This window comes from Drosophila bipectinata, chromosome 2L (genome assembly GCF_030179905.1).
Source record: "Drosophila bipectinata strain 14024-0381.07 chromosome 2L, DbipHiC1v2, whole genome shotgun sequence".
Taxonomy (NCBI): domain Eukaryota; kingdom Metazoa; phylum Arthropoda; class Insecta; order Diptera; family Drosophilidae; genus Drosophila; species Drosophila bipectinata.
In genome coordinates, this window is record NC_091736.1 from 4,750,802 (window position 1) to 4,767,305 (window position 16,504).

Consider the following 16,504-nt stretch of genomic DNA (forward strand, 5'->3'; position numbering starts at 1 on the left):
CTTTTGAAATTTTAAATTTCCCGCTTAGTTTATCTTAAATGGCAACACCAACAGGTGGCAACACTATTTCAAACTTAAATCCTCCTCTTAAACTTGGCCACACTGCGTCGAATTAGAACGGGCAGCTGGTCGGCGTAAAAATTTTTTGTTAATCAATAGCAATTAGATAATAAGTGAAATTATGCTTAGACAACTGACACGGTCACTGCGCCTGACCTCGCGCGCATTCACGCATTTCAACTATGGCACAGATTCCACGGCTGGACAGATTCCGGTGACCCAGGCCCTGGTGGGCTGGGCGGAAAAGCTCAAGGCCGCTGGTATTGAGGACACCAAATTCAACCTTAAGTGCATCATATCCCATGTCCTGAACAAGAAATTTGTAATGTTTCTGTCATAAATCTCAGTTTTGACCTTAATTAACATGCTGTGCTTTTTAGAACACCGTACCGGATTCGTATGAAAAGCTTCAGTTCAATTCGAGTCAGTTGGCCGATTTTGAGCGTTTCCTGGAGGCACGATGCGCTCGAATGCCCCTGCAGCACATCATTGGCGAGTGGGACTTTATGGATCTCACCCTGAAAACGGCACCAACTGTATTCATACCTCGCCCTGAGACCGAGGAGTTTGTCCGGCTGGTGATCGAGAACTACAAGAATGAGAAGCACGTAAATATGCTGGAAGTGGGTTGTGGTTCCGGTGCCATGTCGCTTGGCATGTTGCACAATTTGCCACAGGTGGTGTCCACCGCCATTGAAAGAAGCAAGGCTGCCACCGTGCTGGCTGCGGAGAACGCCAAGCTTCTCAACCTCCAGGATCGGTTCACTGTTCACAACCACACCATGGAGGAGGACAAGTACTTGCCAGAGGAGCTAAAAGACAAAAAGTACGACTTGATTATTTCCAATCCGCCTTATGTTAAGACGGAGGAGTTTCAGTATCTGCATCCCGAAGTGGTGGTGTAAGTAAAGGTTGGATATTGTTTCACATTCTTGAACTGAGAACCTTTATTCTTCAGCTATGAAAACCTCAACGCTCTGGATGGCGGTTCCGATGGCTTGCGAGTGGCTCGGTTGGTCTTTGAGTTGGCCTGCCGTCACTTGCATCCCGGTGGCAAGCTCTGGCTGGAGTTGGGCAACGAGCACCCGCCCATGGTGAAGACCATCATGAACCTGCAGTACGAGGGACGCCTGAAGTTCATAGCCAGCTATAATGACCAGTATAAGCGCGAAAGATTCGTCCAGATTGAAAAAGTCTAGACGAGATTTATTTAAACCCACACTGCTGATACGACTTAGATAATGCAATTACCAATTACCATGCCTACGCATTTAGCTGTGATTTGATTTATAACCTCACGACCGCAAGCTGCCCAGAGGCTCTCACGTAATATATATTAAATATATATACATCTTAAAGAATATTTATATCGTTTATGTTTTATTACTCTACCAGTCTCATAAATAATATAAAAAACTATTTTGTTTAGTTTTAAATGAGAGTAACCACACAAGTGAAGTAACAACAACTGGAAAAAGCTTTAAGCTTTTGGGGAGAGAAAGCTTCGGCAGCAACAAGTGGAATATCTCTGAAATCCAGAGACCATGCTCACTTGGGAATCGAAGCTCGCGCCGCACGAATCTGCGGGATACGCATCCGCGAGATAAACGCGGTTTTTGAAACTGTCTCCGTTGTCGTTTTTAATTCAATTGACTTTTTCGGGCTGCGAGTTGTGCGATCTCCTCGGACCGGCTGGTGTGTGTGTGTGTTATATTACTTTCAAGTATACATTTCATTGCTAATAAATTATAATTAACGAATGGGCAAAATTATAATTAAAGGCTACATTTCAGCGAAGCTCTCAATGAGACAGATAATAAAAGCGAAGAAGATTAAGCCAGTCGCTGGGCAAAAATAAAAAATATGCAAAGCCAAAAGCAAAACAAAAACACGTTAAGCAAGAAATTGGTTTAAAAAAAAAAGAAACCAAAATAAGTTAATGTGCATACAAACATATACATATATGTAATTTTAATTAAGAAATATGTATAAAAAATGAATGCGTGTAAATGTACAGATACAGATACTGATGCCAAACTTTATGCTGAAGGCTGTTTGGATTTTGGATTGGAAACTTTTAGATTTAGAAACCAATTACACAGATCGTGACATTATTTAATGCATTTGTCTGACTGATTGACTGCAATTTGTATCTCAGTGTGAGTGAGTGCGTGTGGCTGCGTAAGCTTGAATGTTTATTAATTGAAAACCGAAATCAAGTTTAAGCTGCGGACTGCGTTCTTTTCGGCTATGACTGGTTCTCCTATGACGCTATTTTATCGCCTTGGGTTTTCTGTAATTTTATTTTAGCACACTTTCAATATTTGTTTGTTGTCGGTGGAGCAGTGCTCTCCTTCTTCTGATAATTGCGAACAAAAAAAAAAAACAAACTGAATAAACAAGATTCAACAACGATTTTTCTGCTGGCAGCTCTATGCAAATAAGAATAACCACAAAATAACAAAATAACGATAATGACAACACAGAGGCAAGCATAAACCCCAGTCACCCAGCTAGCCACCTAGTCACCCGGGCCAAATACTCATCTGCTGTTGCTGGTTATTTCTGGTAATTCCTCCTGCGGTGGCAGCAACACTACCAGCACGACGGCAGCAACTTGCAATTCCAGCAACAGCAACATCAGGCAGCAACAATCGATTGCCGAGCGAAAGTTTTTGCTGCCGAGTCGCACGCCGGTTATGTTAACAAGTGTGGGTTGTTGTCTCTTTATTTTTTATTTATTTTTTTTTTGTATTTTGTTTTTATTTTAGCGCACTGTGTGTCAAGGTACTGCGAATCAGTAAATCACTAAACGTTTCTTTCGCGTCACTGTGACCCACGGGCTAAGTAGGCTATTTAAATGCACACGTTCGCATGGCACAAGGTCCTCCCATTTTAATGCACTGCGAAAAGCCGAAGAAACCCGACTCAAAATCAAGATAGTAGTTATCTATTTTAGATGGCCTTTCACGGGCCGGCGAGAGTGGGAATTGAATTGAAATGCAAATGGACTGGCCACGTTAGATTGTTTGTCGCAAACATTTAAGTTGGGGGGGGGGCTTACCCATATATCACTAACTTGATCGATCTTTGTTTGAACAATGGCGCCGCCACAGGTTCTTATCACTTTCCCACACACTTTTTAATAGCTTCCAGCCCAGTGTCGTACCTGTGGCACCGCGACACTCTATGAATACATAAGGAAGTGTTGCATAAATGAAAGTTATAGACCCATATAGTGTATAGAAAAAGGGAAATTAGGAGTTCGATTTGGTTAAGTTTATAATTTAGGATTGGTCACGTCAAGAGACGGATGGATACAAAGTCTATGTCACAATAGCAACATCAACAAATAATTTAAATGCTTTCGCAGGCGGCAATTGGAGAGGCAACAATTAACAAAGACAACTGCAACACGGAAAACCATACCCATAGCCATAAACTGAGAGATACACTTGGCTGGAGTGGAGTGGAGTGGACTGAAGACAGTCCTCCTGCAGCAGAAGATGAAGAATCGTCAGCGAACCCGCCGAATATCGCTAAATGAAAACCACAACAGCAACATCGATGTACAAATATTTACCAATACAAAAGAACCCAATCAAGTCAATTTAAATTCATCGTCAAAGCTGCTGGCAACTACAGAAACGTCGACCTCAGCGGAGGCTGCTCATCCCGCCTCGCCTCCAGCCGCTCAGATAGGCGCTCCAGCTATCCGGCACCAGCAGCAACAACAACAACAACTGATTAGGCCGGCCACAATCATGACGGGCACATTTCCATTCCACACCAAGCTGCGAAAATCCAAGTCGACGCCAAGTCTCAGCCAGCCGATGGCCGAGGATCTCCCCACCTGTCATCCACCTGCCACAGAGGCTAGGAAAACCCTGCAACATGAACAATTTTCACGGATCACCAGCAACACCCCGCCAACAACGACACCGGAATCATTGCGTTTTGGTTGTGCTCACTATAAGCGCCGGGCCATGTTTGTGGTAAGTTTTAATATTAAAAAAAATATATATTAAATATTTAAAAAATAGTATTAAATTTAAGAGAAGTTTTCCAAAGGGAAGGGAGAGCGATACTCACAGATAGATCTCAGAGTAGATCTATTCTTTGATATCTTCGAGATATCAATTTTAATATTTCGTATAATTTTGATGGATCATCCAGGGAACTGGTTTTGACCTTAATTACACTTTTCATGCAATTCAATTGGATGGAAAAATGGTTATGAAAATAGATGAAGAAAAATTTTCTTTAATTGTTAAAGAAGATCAACCCTATCTTCAATTGGGACTACATGCGGGTCTAATATACTTTTAATATTATTCCAAATATTTATTAAATCATAAGTGGCTTTTCTTAAAGGAAAGTTATAGTGGCTTTCTGCAAATTTTTCTTTCGATTTATTCATTCCGGCCGCCTCGAATGGACCATTTAAGGTTTATTTATTTATTTCTAAACAAACAAATGAAATAAAGTGTCTAAAGTCTAACCAGACACCTTTGCCAATGGCTCTTTTGTTCGTTCTGTAATTTTATTTCAATTGAAGGGAATTACTTTTTTTTTGCAAGGCAATTGTACTATACAGACAATCTCATGGTGTCCGGAAACCTGGTGCTCTGGTTCCGATTCAGAAGGCTGGAATTTTGTAGAGGCCTGCTGCCCGCCCGCAGGCGAGTGGCCAGTTAACACCTCCATTTTACGGTTCGGTTTGGATAAGAGATTATGAGTAAACTGAAAATTGTGTGCACCTATAAAGCAATCGTTCCTCGGCTATATCCAGTTCTTTACTTAGCTCATTAGGAGGAAGCCGACATAATTATCGAGAGGTGATAAGTAAGGCATATAGCGTCAGATAATAAAATTATAGGCTGAGAAAATAGTGACTAAGTTCAAGGGAAAGTAGAGATGCACAAGATGGAAAATTGTGAGCCCTGTATTTGCCTAAAATATCTAATGTATTGATAGTTAAGATTAGCATGACTAAATACAGATTAGGATGCACCAGAACGTAAAACTTATTAGAGGAAACTTATTTTAAATACAACAAAATAACCGCAAAACTAAGCAATTTCCATTCCGCGATATGAATTAATAATTTAAGCCCCAAAATGTATTTTTACAAAAATGTCACGTAAGCCCGTTCACGCCCCATTCCGTCCTACATTTTCGATAATCCGGAGAGGTGTTTTCAGCGATTTCGCTTTCGCCAGTTCAATTATTACACTGTTCAAAATTCGGCAAGATTTTACCATTTAGTGAGTATTTAAGTCGAGGTATAATTGTTGAATCAGGTGGCGTATTTTAATCACAAATATTTGTATTGGCATTAATAAACGAGTGTCTGTAAGTCGCACAATGCGTGAAATTAATTTATACATACCTGTGGACTCAGGCCCAATGTCAAAAACGATGTGTGCAATACCAAGTGGAGCAATGCCCGCGATTATATGTATTAATATCGTCGTGTTCCAGGCACATCTTGTATCAATTTGTCGTAGAACCTTGTATTTTAATTGTGTTTAACTTTGTTCTTTGTTTTGGCTAAATAAATGAATTCGAGGCGTCAGGTAAGATGAGATGACACACAAATGAAATAATATGATCATTAATGAAGAACAGCACTTAATTGAAGGGAAGGGGAAACACAAAGAAACCGGATTCAAACAGGCTGCTACTCCTCTTCTGCAGTTCGAGTGTTATCATCATCCCAGCAAAGTTTAAGTACAACAATTAATACAAAAAAAGAAACTGTTGTTAAGCTATAAATAATTCTTGAAGATAGTGGAAGACATACCCTCTTGAAGAAGGGTGTCACAGCTTAGGACGCTAAGTATTTTTTTATTGCATAAGTTACAAAAAGCAAACAATTAAGATAAACCAAGTTTATCATGTTTATCATAAATTTGTTTAATGTGTCTGCAAGAACCAGATTTCTACCCGTCAGATTTTGTATCAAAATGTTGAGGCAATTAGCAACCAAATAATGAATCGACACGAGTTTCTTTATCCATCTTTAAAACGGATTTAGTTTCTCCAGTTGATTTGATTAGGATTCGGTTTCGTAGCTCATAAATCTCGCTCGAATTCCAAGTGCAATGTTTACGATAATGCTAAGTTACTCCAAAATATTTCATTTTTGGGGGCCAAGTGCGTCACTTTACAGTCTTATTCGACAGTTTCCAGGCAGAGTTTGTTAATTAGCAACTTAATTTGGAAATTAGGGGCCGCATCATCGGGGACTGCTAATGAATTATGCTGGGTTCGGGGTAGTCCTTGGTAAAGGGAGTTGTAGTGTGGAATCTTAGCTTTAATTAAGATGGAATTTTTTTTAAGAGGAATGTTTTTTCTTTCCATGACTAATTTGTTTTTGTTCTTTGTACATAGACTCCCTGCTGCAACAAGTTCTACAAATGTAGATTCTGTCATGATGAGAACGAGACGCACCACTTCGATCGCAAGACACTCACGGAATTAATCTGCTCAGAATGCAATACCCGGCAAACAGTCCGGGAACAGTGCGAAAATTGTGGAGTACGATTTGGAAAGGTTAGTAAACCATAGGGCTTTCAGAAAATAAAAATTTTACCTCAGAGATTAGATATCTTAATTTGTTAAATTTTTATTAGATTATACTTTGCAATGTATCCAGCAGCTTTATATATTTGCATACCGGATCTTTGATTGGAGAAGTGGTTTTAAAATGTCATTTATCTCAAGAGAATTCAAATTTCTTTATTAGCATTATAAAAATATATGTATATAGATAAAACAAATATTTGTTATTTTTTCACTTACAAAAATCATTAAAATAGCTTATAAATATTTGTATCTTTTTTGTGAGGGGATTTTTTGGTTGACGATTGTTAAGATTGATCTTACTAATTGGAGGAATAATTAATTAACTGATCACGCTAAAAAAAGCTTTTTATTATTATTATAATTATTTCAGTACACTTGCCTCATTTGCAACCTCTTCGATGATGCGGACAAGCAGCAGTACCATTGCCATGGCTGTGGCATCTGTAGGATTGGCGGTGCCGAAAACTTCTTCCACTGCGAGGTGTGCAACATGTGCTTACCCATCCAGCTGAAGATCGATGGCCATCGGGTGAGTTTTGGATTTTTGTACTTTTGGTCCATTAGACCAGTCGAAAAATTTTCGTTGTAAGCACGGATTGACCTCAGTATCTTGAAAGCAAATCAAAGACATAGCCAGACAGTTTGCATATTTTTTAATTTTGTCAATTCATTGCCGAAACCGGTTGCCTAATTGCTTTTTGTAGCTGGTCGCGATCTGCGATCCAGTTGAGTGGATATGAATGTCAAAACGGTTCGAGGAATAGCTTAATTAATTGGTCAACATTTTGAGTTGCTGTGCAGATCCGTAACAGGCACCCAAATCTGAGATGAATCTCAGCCATAGATGGCCAAGCCCTTTTTAATGATATTTTACCCGATCTTTTGCAGTGCGTGGAGAATATATCACGATCCCATTGTCCGGTTTGCCTGGGAGATATCCATACATCGCGTATTCCCTGCCATATTCCCGACTGTGGACACCTGCTGCACAAGATGTGCTTTGACCAGCTGCTGGCCTCCGGCCACTACACCTGTCCCACCTGCCAGACCTCGCTGATAGACATGACGGCGCTTTGGGAATACCTCGACGATCAGGCACTCCGCTTGCCAGTGCCACTGAAATACGAAAATCAGCGCATACATATTTTTTGCAACGATTGTCACAAGGTGAGGTTGCAATCTACTTATGCTTAAATGAATAAAATAATATATTATATATACTTTGCAGACTTCCAAAACCAAATTCCATTTCATAGGACTCAAGTGCGTGCACTGCGGCGCCTACAACACCACGCAGGATGTTAAGCGTCGACTGTCTCTGGTCACAGATGAACCCTCCTCGGCGTGATGTTCCCCAGGTTGCCCCAACATCAGTATCGACATCCATATTCACATCCAAATCAGCATCAGCAACTGCAACAGGAAATCTCTTGCCATGCTCCCTCCCCCCACATATTTGAAGAAACTAAATTGTTTTCGTAAACCAAACCACAACTGAAATCGAAACGCATTGAATTTAGACCAAATTCGAGCTGGTATCGAATATGAAACAAACAAACCCCTAAGCAAAAGGCTCCTTAAACACTTTTGGTGGAGTATTGAAATCTCTAAAGACTTTCAAACATTATTCTGGATTTTCAGAAACTAAATAGATTGAATGTATTGTGATAGGCCTTTAAAATAATTGAATCTTGAATATTATTTGAAAATCTTTAAAAGTTTCACTATTCCACCTTTTAGTTCCAATTATTGCAATAAAAAGCACTCGAATTTTTAAGTTTTCTATTTTTTTTTGCAAAATTAATTGATGTTATTCTCGAATTTTTTCACAAAACTTAATTTTTGAAAAACAATCCCTTTCTCAAAACGCCGTCACAAATTTACAATATTTTCAATAAAACTAAGATAACTTGAAAACAAGGTTTTATTTTTTGATTATTTTATATTTTGGGTATTTAAATTCATTATTTAAACTAATAATAATGTGTATAGTTTTTTTTGGTAACTTTTTAGATGCCTAGAATCTACTCGTTATAGATAAAAATATCATTTTTCCCCGATAGCATATGGATGGTAACTGATAGAAGGCTTTTTTGTACATATTTAAATTGGTGATTGGTGCATTAAATAACAAATTGCGAATCAATTTCCTGTGGAGTAGCTTCTCTTTTTACAATAGAATAGAACTAGATTGGAAAAGGTATTTATAACCAAGTATATGGCAGACTTTCCGATATCTACTGGAAAACTTACAGGAAGTTGTCCCAAAATTGAACCGATAGGCGATTAAAAAGACTATTACTGAGACTTTTCTTTGTCAACTAGAGAAGAGGTTGCATCTCCTCCTGCGGCCTTCTCTTCTGCCCGTTTCTTCCGCCTTTCGGCTGCCTTTTTCTGACTGGTCAGATATAATCCTAAGGCTATCATTGCCGCCCAGCTGATGTATCCAATGTGATAGACCGAGCTGTAGAAGCGCCAAATGTTTCCAAACGAGGAGAGCAGGAAAGCCTCTCCCAAGTAGCTGAAGGCAAACCACTTGAAGATCCAGAACAGAACGTCGATCACGTTGCGGCTGGTGCCAGTAGCATCCTTGCGGACCAGTTTGTGCCACATATCCTCCAGTGAGACGTAAAAGGGGGCTCCCATGATGCAGAAGTAGTGTCCCGGCCGGAAACCGTGCCAGTAGGCAGAGCACAGCAAGGTGGCACCGGTTCTAAAATGTTTAAAATTATATTAGTTTAGTTTTTTTTTTTTAAATCCTAAATAAAATTAACTACTAGGTATACCTGCCAACCCTGCGAGCAATGGCATTGGGAAAGAACAACAACAAGAGCAATAATACCAAAAGCAAGCATAATTACAATACATAGCTGACTAGGATTCTATGAAATACTTTCAAGTCATAAGAGTTTTCAGGAGCTTATCAATACATGTAATTTCATAGTCTCATAGTTTACACATATCTTTTAGGAGGCCCATTACTGACCTGTATTTCTTGCTGGGGAAGAGTTTGTAAACGTTCACGGCAAGCCAATACTGGACACAGACATTCCAGTGTTTCATGCCCTCCCTGAAGGTCCAGCATCGCTCCACATCCAGTACTCTGGTATTTACAATCGTGTTGAAGTTGTACTTGTGCTTTTCGGCGTCTCGTTTCAAGTGCTGGTAGCGCTTGCGGGGACCCTCGCCATTGTTGGGATCAGACTCATCCGGATAGGCTCCGAAACCGGCCATGGTGCACACGCACTCACTCAGGGTCAGGCCCGTGTAAATGCGGGCACGGAATGTAAAGAATGTGGGCCAAACGTACAACAGCCGGTAGACAAAGGAGCGGTCATTGTAGAACTGATCACTCAGGGCATACTGAAAGATCAAAGGAGGTTTTAAAATTGAGATGACATTTCCTAATAGTAATATCTCACATCTAGGGGCCAAAGATAGTTTGTGGTTAGGTAAAGAGCGCAGTAAAAGACTGCATACTTAAGCTTCTCCAGCGTGGCCTCAATGCTGGGCGCATGAGTCTTGAATGGCATCTCAAAGTAGTCTCTGTATGTGCGGTAGCGATAGTAGGGGCCTGCAAAAAAAAATCATATGTTTTACAAGCTTCAGTCTAACTGATAAAGAACTAGTGGCCATAATATACAGAATTATTATCTGTAATTAAAGCGCTTGAACTTTGTACCCCGCTGACTTGATCCACCTGATCATCACCTGTTAGAACTCCAATATAGTTGAAGCTATAATGAACAATTTCTGCCGCCCCCAGAGTCTGCAGCTCCACATCATAATCTGTAATCTCTACGAGACTCTCTGAGTTGACATCTCTATCCTCCTTCTTATCTTGCTCCTCCCGAGCATTTATTCGTTTCCATGCTGCCGTTTTCTCAAAAGCTATTCCAGACACCTGAAACAGAATCGTTTTAAATCAATTACTGGCAATTGGAGTCGTTATGCAACTAACCTTCAGGGTGAGTATCATTTGAATCATGTTCGTGTGGCCAGGGATTCCCAGGTAAAAGTCAAAGAGTCGGAAGAACACCAGGTAGCCAAACATTACAACAAACGTAACCAGATGACATTTGCTGGAGGAAGATGAGGATGAGTTGGTGGTCAACAAAAGTATGTCAATCCATTATGGAGCCCTAGTTCTCACCTAGGATGTACGAGGAGCACACTGGCTGTGCCCAAGGCCAAGGATGCAAAGCAGTGGAGACTATGGAGACCGGAAACAATCACAACCACAATCACCCCCAGGGCGGTGGACACCAATTTCCGCTGCCCCTCATCGCTGATCTTCTTCACATAGCTTCCAGCGCCGATGCAGGCCAGTAGGCAGATTACGTAGATGACGTCGTCGATGCTCATTGTTATTGTTATTGTTTCTTTCTATTGCTATTGATTTGCCAGCCGCTTTTGCGGCCGCCTTTGTTGTTTTTTTGAGGATAATAGTGAGGCCATAGCGAGTTTCTTCATCAATCCACCATTCATGTTACATTTCACTGTTATTAACAGAATCATAACATCATGTAAAGTAAATATATTTCGGTTGTGAACTTGGGTAAATGGTACTTACATGTTCTGTACGTTTTTTTCTTTTATTTAAGCTTAAAAAATATATACAGTGGATCACAGACTTTAAAACCACTTTAAACGTCGTTTAGTTTGGCTAGATTTAATGATTTAACGTTTTCATTTAGTGCTGGTTGAAATAAGCTGTGATCTACTGAATGTATATTGCATCGTTTGTCACGAGAAGCCTTTTCCACATGAAGGCTATCTGCTTTCGGTCGGCCGATTTTAGACGACGACATTATCCTGGTAAGGGCTTTTTCGCTTCAGTGTGTGCTTATGGCGGTAAAGGAATTCCCATTCCCGCTTACTAGGGCTATTGTCTGCAAACGGCGCCAGGTGAGCTCCCAATATCAATGCCTCAGATGCGAATAGACGGGTCAACTGGATGTCATGTTTAGATCGGACTAGTCGGACCAGAACAGAGTTAATTCAAAAACTAAAGGTACTTTATTTATGAAAATATTAAATTTTATTTATTTTTATTTTATTTAAACTTCCTTTCAGACCTTTGATCCTGTAGAAGAGTAAGGTGATTATTCATTCCAAGAACGAGATCCCTCTTCAGTTTCGATGCTTTCTGGTTTCTGTACTATTCCTGAACCTATAGAAGCATACTACGATATTTGGATAAGATTTGGCAGTCTCTGAAGATAATTTTAAAAGAATCCTATTGACATGTCTTCTGGAGTCTTTTATCCATTCAGAAGTGGTTTCTGCGACTTAGATGACTTTCCTTATAAAAAGTAAATCCACATGGATTATAATTACATTATATAATAATCCAAATCTAAAAATAATATAAAAGTCTATAATGTATAGGTAATCTATACATTCGATTATTATAATAGTAGTCTCAATTGATAAACATAATACATAATATTATATATAATTTAATTTATTTGTTGAACCCAATACTTTGTTAGGAACAATAAAAATGTTGGGAATAAGATTTCCTAAAGATAAAAGATTTCCCAGTGAGTATTGTTTCTACAAATCCAAATATATTTAAAATTCAATCACGTCAATTGTGCCATTTAATAAAATAATCTTTAAGCGAATTTTCATTTGATATTTCCTTAAAAAACCGCAGAAAGTCAATTAGATGACCCATGAAAACGATTACAATTAAAGATTAGTCTGATAATGATATTCCATAATCTATAACCGCAAAACGCCCAGTTGATAATTGTAATCGCGTTTGACTAACTTAGCTTTTGCCCACTTTTTTTGCCGTCTATAGAAGCTTTCATTCTGAATTTCCCAGACACGCGACATACCATAGTTGTCCAACTTGGGGTAGTCAGTGGCTACGTCATAGACTGCACAGGGAACCGGTAATGCAAACTGGACTTGTTTCTGTGGGAAGAAACGCGTGCCTCTACAAAAAAAAGCGGGCAATGCCTCATATCAGCCGGGTATATAGTGATCAGGGGCTGGCCTAAAAGGGGTTTAGTAATCTATAAAAATAACTATGGTTTATGTGTCTTAGAAGCTTCTTAAGACAAAGTTATAATTTTTATAGTATATGATTCGAAAGTGCAATGTTTTCTTATCTTTAATTAATATTTTCCCCTGTTTATAATCTTTGATTTCCTCAGTTATAAAACCCCTTTCTACCCACAGCCCTGAACTAAACCGACAATCAATTGAATCGCTTGATCTGTGCGAATTAATGCCGTGAAAATGCCAGACTGACGTGCCTAGTGCGTCTAGTGAGCACTATTAATAGAGATGCTGAGACCACAGGTATATAAAACCAGGTAGCTGGATCGAACGGATCAACAGAGTGCACTTGCCAGTAGAACCGATAGCTTCTCTAGCTGCAGCTGATCTAATAAATCGACCAAAGATGTGGACTCAACCATTTGCAGTTCTCTTGTTGGTGGCCTTAGGTGAGTTTTCTTCAAACAAAATAATACAACAGGCATAACATAATAATTATTTTTTAATTTAGCCCAAGGCAAGCCCAGTATAGTTGAAGTTGAGGGTGATTACGATGCCGAGATGAACGAGTTCATGAGTAGTCTTTCCAATCTGGACGATACTCCCTCTGGTTTAGGCTCCAGATCGGACATCTCCAACCAACCCGAGGCGGATGACATCCTTCAAAATCTTGACGATGAATACGAGGGAGCCACGCTCGAAAAGTGGAATCAGTGCGACAAGGATCTCAGTGAATCGCGGGGTATTGGAAAGTTTTTGGATCTGGCCTTTGTCAAGAAAATAGCCAGCAATCTGAACCCATTCTCCAGCAAGAAGCTGCGAATGCAGTTCTACCTCTTCAAGCGGGAGTTCCCCCTGTGCGGCAGGGAGCTGGACTTCTCCAATGAGCGAAAATGGAAGAGATCCGGTTTCAATGCCTCACTGCCCACCAGGCTGATGGTCCATGGCTGGATGAGTCAGTCGCGCGGCTCCTTCAATCGGGACATAAAGGATGCCTATCTGAAGAAGGGGGAGTACAACGTGATTGTGGCCGATTGGAGTGCCAGTTCTGCAAACATCAACTACTTCTCAGTGGTCACTCTTATCGAGACCTTTGGCGCCCAGTTGGCCCAGTTTGTGAGGAGCCTGAACCGAGAGTTTAATGCCGACTTCGATAGCATGTACTTGATTGGTCACTCTCTGGGTGCCCAGATAGCTGGAGCCGCCGGCAAGCGACTGAAGCCCGACCAGGTCAACACCATCTTTGCTTTGGACCCAGCCGGACCAAAGTTCCGCCATAACACCGCCGAATTCCGGATCGATTCCACCGATGCCAAGTATGTAGAGTCCATGCACACCAGTGCCAACTTTGGATTCCGTCGACCCACGGGCAGGGCCACCTTCTACCCGAATTTTGGAGCATACCAGCGCAGCTGCTATTACCTGGGCTGCTCCCACATCCGATCCTATCAGATGTTTGCCGAATCCATCAACTCACCACTTGGATTCTGGGGAACACCCTGTGTCCGGGAGGAGGGTAAGTGGAAGTGCGATCAGAGCCGAAGGCAAACCGTCCAGATGGCAGGAGAGCCATCTCTCCCCAAAGAGGGAACCTTCTACGTGAAGACCTCGTCAAGTGATCCTTTTGCGCTTGGCAGACAGTCTAAGTCGGATTAGATTTATAGTTTTTTCATTAACTGCCTCAAATGTGATTTCATTTTATAAAATGTATAATTTATTTAAAATAAATTTAATGATAATTTAAAAAATATTCTTCTTGTACTTAAAACATCTTCAAACCTTTAAAGAATCTCCCCAAAAGCTGGCCATTTTTATAACCACTTCAACTAGCTTATCTTCCAAGCCATATTGCAACGTAACTTTGAGAACTTCCAAGCTGAAAAGGTAAGAAAAATTCGCAGAATGGTCGCAATGGAAATCAAAGCGTTGCATGCCCCCAGAAGAAGGTCCTTTTTTCCGAGGGAGTGAAGCAAAACCAATGAATATGCAAACGGCAAAGTGTGAGAAAGTCGCCGAATAATTAAAATCGAGCTGGAGAATATTTTTTTTTGTAAAAGACGATGGCGATGGCAAGTTCTTCTCCTTGGCCGGATTAGAGATACTCGGGGAAACAGTTTACGGCGGACAATTAAGTGCGGCCCGTAATCTGTCTGTCGTAATTATGGCGACGCGGCGTGTATTTATCTGCAGCAATTAACGCCGCCAAGCCAGAGCCAACTCTCATATTTCACACGGCCAAAGATGCGCCATTGGCCCAGACACTTTCTAACTTTAATTAAAACTAGATAAAACGGCGATTGCATAGGGGCCCCAAATACAAACGAATATTTATTGGATGTTCGAATTTTTTTTCGTTGGCATATCAGTCGCCTGGCTTCTGAACCACAACAATGATGTAGTTCTCCGACGGCACTATTATGACCTCGTGCTGTTTGGTGCGCAAGCGTATGTTCATCAACTCGTTATTCGCGTCCAGGCTGGACACCATCTTGGCCGCCTTGGCTGCCAAGGTGTTGACCACGGCGGCGTAGTGCACCGTCAATGTATAGTCCATGGTCGTCTTAATGGGAATGGCAAAGGGATCCAAAATTATAATGCCAACCACATTGGGATAACTCTGGTAGCGTTTCAATATCTCCTCAATTTCGGCAGACATCCTGTAGGAAATATATATATATACCCACTTGTCGATTTGTTGGTCCAAGTTTTAATGACTGTGTTTTAAATCTGATAATTTAAATTAAAACAAAAGGCACACTATGATATCACAAAAAGTAGTAATTTTGTAGTCCCTTGTTTCAAAAGTTCTTCCAGATTTTCAAATCAAGTAATCCATGACTAGTTTTTGGCCCTGAAAATGTCGACCAGGTCATGAATCTCTGGAAACAAATCATTTCTATTTCTGGTTTCGGACTGTAAAGATCTCTAAAAAACAAAATCATAAAAACCAAAAAATATTTCCTGGAATCCAAATTTTTATTAAAAATTTTCGACCAAAAAAAATTAAAATGGAGTATGGAAATGGTATGCAATTCGGAGGCTTTGGCCAGGGCGGCGAGGTATGTATTTAATTTTTGTTGGGTTACAAAAAAATATTATTAATATTTGAATTTAAAATATAGGGCTATGAAATGAACTACGACCAGATGGGCACCAGCCAGGGTTTCGGCCAGTCTGCTGGTGGCTTTGGACAAGAGTCTAGGAACATGCAAAGCGGAGCTGCTGCTCTCGGTGGTCCCGGATACCGTAGTCCTCTGCGGTATCAGAAGATAATGCGCGAGATGAACTCTCGCAATGGGCTTTAGTAAGTTCTAATTACATCTTGGTCCTTCAAAAAAATATAATAAAAAAATCCCTAGCTCTCCCATGGAGCAACAGCGTGGAGGAGGACAGGGTGACTACTATAGCTCCTTACCCGGAATCGGTGGCGCCGAGGGTCAAGTGTATCGTAACCGTGGAAATGGCAACGGCAACCAAAACTCCTACTTCTAGTCAAAAATGTGCACTAACTTGATATTGATATTATGGTTTAAAATTGAGCTGTGTTTATCTATAGTTAAACATTAAATATGATATAATTTTAAAAGCTGACTTGTTTATTTTATGGGTTTTAAAAAGGGTTTGGCAAAGGGCTTGGGATTTAAGCTATTGGGTAATCTTTTTAAAAGCGATTTTTATTTGATTGGTGGCTGTATGCTTTTTTATTGGCATAATTTATAAAAATTTATATTAAAAAAGAACTAAGAAGACCTATTCCTACAGAACTATGCCTACTATAATCAAAAAGCACCTACATATGTTTAAAACATGTTCCTCCTGAGGGCTTTGGTTGCTCTGG

The 16,504-nt window shown here is 40.3% G+C and overlaps 6 protein-coding genes across 6 annotated transcripts; 4 read left to right on the top strand and 2 right to left on the bottom strand.

Moving 5' to 3' along the window:
• Positions 1-89: 89 nt before the first annotated feature.
• Positions 90-1,423, top strand: HemK1 (HemK methyltransferase 1). The gene is made up of 3 exons (XM_017240103.3): positions 90-382; positions 441-961; positions 1,019-1,423. Exons 1-3 carry the CDS (start codon positions 182-184, stop codon positions 1,257-1,259), a joined length of 963 nt encoding a protein of 320 aa, XP_017095592.1. The 5' UTR covers positions 90-181; the 3' UTR covers positions 1,260-1,423.
• Positions 1,424-1,616: 193 nt separating this feature from the next.
• Positions 1,617-8,471, top strand: Rchy1 (Ring finger and CHY zinc finger domain containing 1). Its single transcript, XM_017240401.3, has 6 exons — positions 1,617-1,755; positions 3,434-4,055; positions 6,457-6,618; positions 7,022-7,180; positions 7,540-7,818; positions 7,880-8,471. The coding sequence occupies exons 2-6, from the start codon at positions 3,567-3,569 to the stop codon at positions 7,997-7,999; spliced, it is 1,209 nt and encodes a 402-aa protein (XP_017095890.2). The 5' UTR covers positions 1,617-1,755; positions 3,434-3,566; the 3' UTR covers positions 8,000-8,471.
• A 90-nt stretch (positions 8,472-8,561) lies between these two features.
• On the bottom strand, positions 8,562-11,094 carry frj (membrane bound O-acyltransferase domain containing farjavit). Its single transcript, XM_017239904.3, has 6 exons — positions 10,805-11,094; positions 10,613-10,733; positions 10,363-10,555; positions 10,074-10,225; positions 9,638-10,014; positions 8,562-9,364 (listed from the first exon to the last, which is right to left on the bottom strand). The coding sequence occupies exons 1-6, from the start codon at positions 11,014-11,016 to the stop codon at positions 8,950-8,952; spliced, it is 1,470 nt and encodes a 489-aa protein (XP_017095393.2). The 5' UTR covers positions 11,017-11,094; the 3' UTR covers positions 8,562-8,949.
• A 1,868-nt stretch (positions 11,095-12,962) lies between these two features.
• On the top strand, positions 12,963-14,338 carry LOC108124281 (phospholipase A1). Its single transcript, XM_043213279.2, has 2 exons — positions 12,963-13,115; positions 13,178-14,338. The coding sequence occupies exons 1-2, from the start codon at positions 13,073-13,075 to the stop codon at positions 14,320-14,322; spliced, it is 1,188 nt and encodes a 395-aa protein (XP_043069214.2). The 5' UTR covers positions 12,963-13,072; the 3' UTR covers positions 14,323-14,338.
• Positions 14,339-14,968: 630 nt separating this feature from the next.
• On the bottom strand, positions 14,969-15,392 carry LOC108124351 (dynein light chain roadblock-type 2). The gene has a single exon (XM_017239966.3). The coding sequence runs from the start codon at positions 15,320-15,322 to the stop codon at positions 15,029-15,031; it is 294 nt and encodes a 97-aa protein (XP_017095455.1). The 5' UTR covers positions 15,323-15,392; the 3' UTR covers positions 14,969-15,028.
• A 165-nt stretch (positions 15,393-15,557) lies between these two features.
• Positions 15,558-16,252, top strand: LOC108124350 (RNA-binding protein FUS). Its single transcript, XM_017239964.3, has 3 exons — positions 15,558-15,725; positions 15,789-15,970; positions 16,026-16,252. The coding sequence occupies exons 1-3, from the start codon at positions 15,675-15,677 to the stop codon at positions 16,156-16,158; spliced, it is 366 nt and encodes a 121-aa protein (XP_017095453.1). The 5' UTR covers positions 15,558-15,674; the 3' UTR covers positions 16,159-16,252.
• Positions 16,253-16,504: the final 252 nt, after the last annotated feature.

What these genes read in the sequence shown, in the direction of transcription:
- HemK1 (XM_017240103.3), top strand. Translation starts at nt 182, where the DNA reads ATGCTTAGACAACTGACACGGTCACTGCGCCTGACCTCGCGCGCATTC. An exon ending in ATGTCCTGAACAAGAAATTT is followed by an intron (nt 383 to 440) that starts GTAATGTTTCTG and finishes TGTGCTTTTTAG; the next exon opens with AACACCGTACCGGATTCGTA. An exon ending in CTGCATCCCGAAGTGGTGGT is followed by an intron (nt 962 to 1,018) that starts GTAAGTAAAGGT and finishes TTTATTCTTCAG; the next exon opens with CTATGAAAACCTCAACGCTC.
- Rchy1 (XM_017240401.3), top strand. Translation starts at nt 3,567, where the DNA reads ATGAAGAATCGTCAGCGAACCCGCCGAATATCGCTAAATGAAAACCAC. An exon ending in GTGGAGTACGATTTGGAAAG is followed by an intron (nt 6,619 to 7,021) that starts GTTAGTAAACCA and finishes TAATTATTTCAG; the next exon opens with TACACTTGCCTCATTTGCAA. An exon ending in TGAAGATCGATGGCCATCGG is followed by an intron (nt 7,181 to 7,539) that starts GTGAGTTTTGGA and finishes GATCTTTTGCAG; the next exon opens with TGCGTGGAGAATATATCACG.
- frj (XM_017239904.3), bottom strand. Translation starts at nt 11,016, where the DNA reads ATGAGCATCGACGACGTCATCTACGTAATCTGCCTACTGGCCTGCATC. An exon ending in CTATATTGGAGTTCTAACAG is followed by an intron (nt 10,226 to 10,362) that starts GTGATGATCAGG and finishes TTTTTTTTGCAG; the next exon opens with GCCCCTACTATCGCTACCGC. An exon ending in ACTATCTTTGGCCCCTAGAT is followed by an intron (nt 10,015 to 10,073) that starts GTGAGATATTAC and finishes TTGATCTTTCAG; the next exon opens with TATGCCCTGAGTGATCAGTT.
- LOC108124281 (XM_043213279.2), top strand. Translation starts at nt 13,073, where the DNA reads ATGTGGACTCAACCATTTGCAGTTCTCTTGTTGGTGGCCTTAG. An exon ending in TCTCTTGTTGGTGGCCTTAG is followed by an intron (nt 13,116 to 13,177) that starts GTGAGTTTTCTT and finishes TTTTTAATTTAG; the next exon opens with CCCAAGGCAAGCCCAGTATA.
- LOC108124351 (XM_017239966.3), bottom strand. Translation starts at nt 15,322, where the DNA reads ATGTCTGCCGAAATTGAGGAGATATTGAAACGCTACCAGAGTTATCCC.
- LOC108124350 (XM_017239964.3), top strand. Translation starts at nt 15,675, where the DNA reads ATGGAGTATGGAAATGGTATGCAATTCGGAGGCTTTGGCCAGGGCGGC. An exon ending in GCTTTGGCCAGGGCGGCGAG is followed by an intron (nt 15,726 to 15,788) that starts GTATGTATTTAA and finishes TTTAAAATATAG; the next exon opens with GGCTATGAAATGAACTACGA. An exon ending in AACTCTCGCAATGGGCTTTA is followed by an intron (nt 15,971 to 16,025) that starts GTAAGTTCTAAT and finishes AAAAATCCCTAG; the next exon opens with CTCTCCCATGGAGCAACAGC.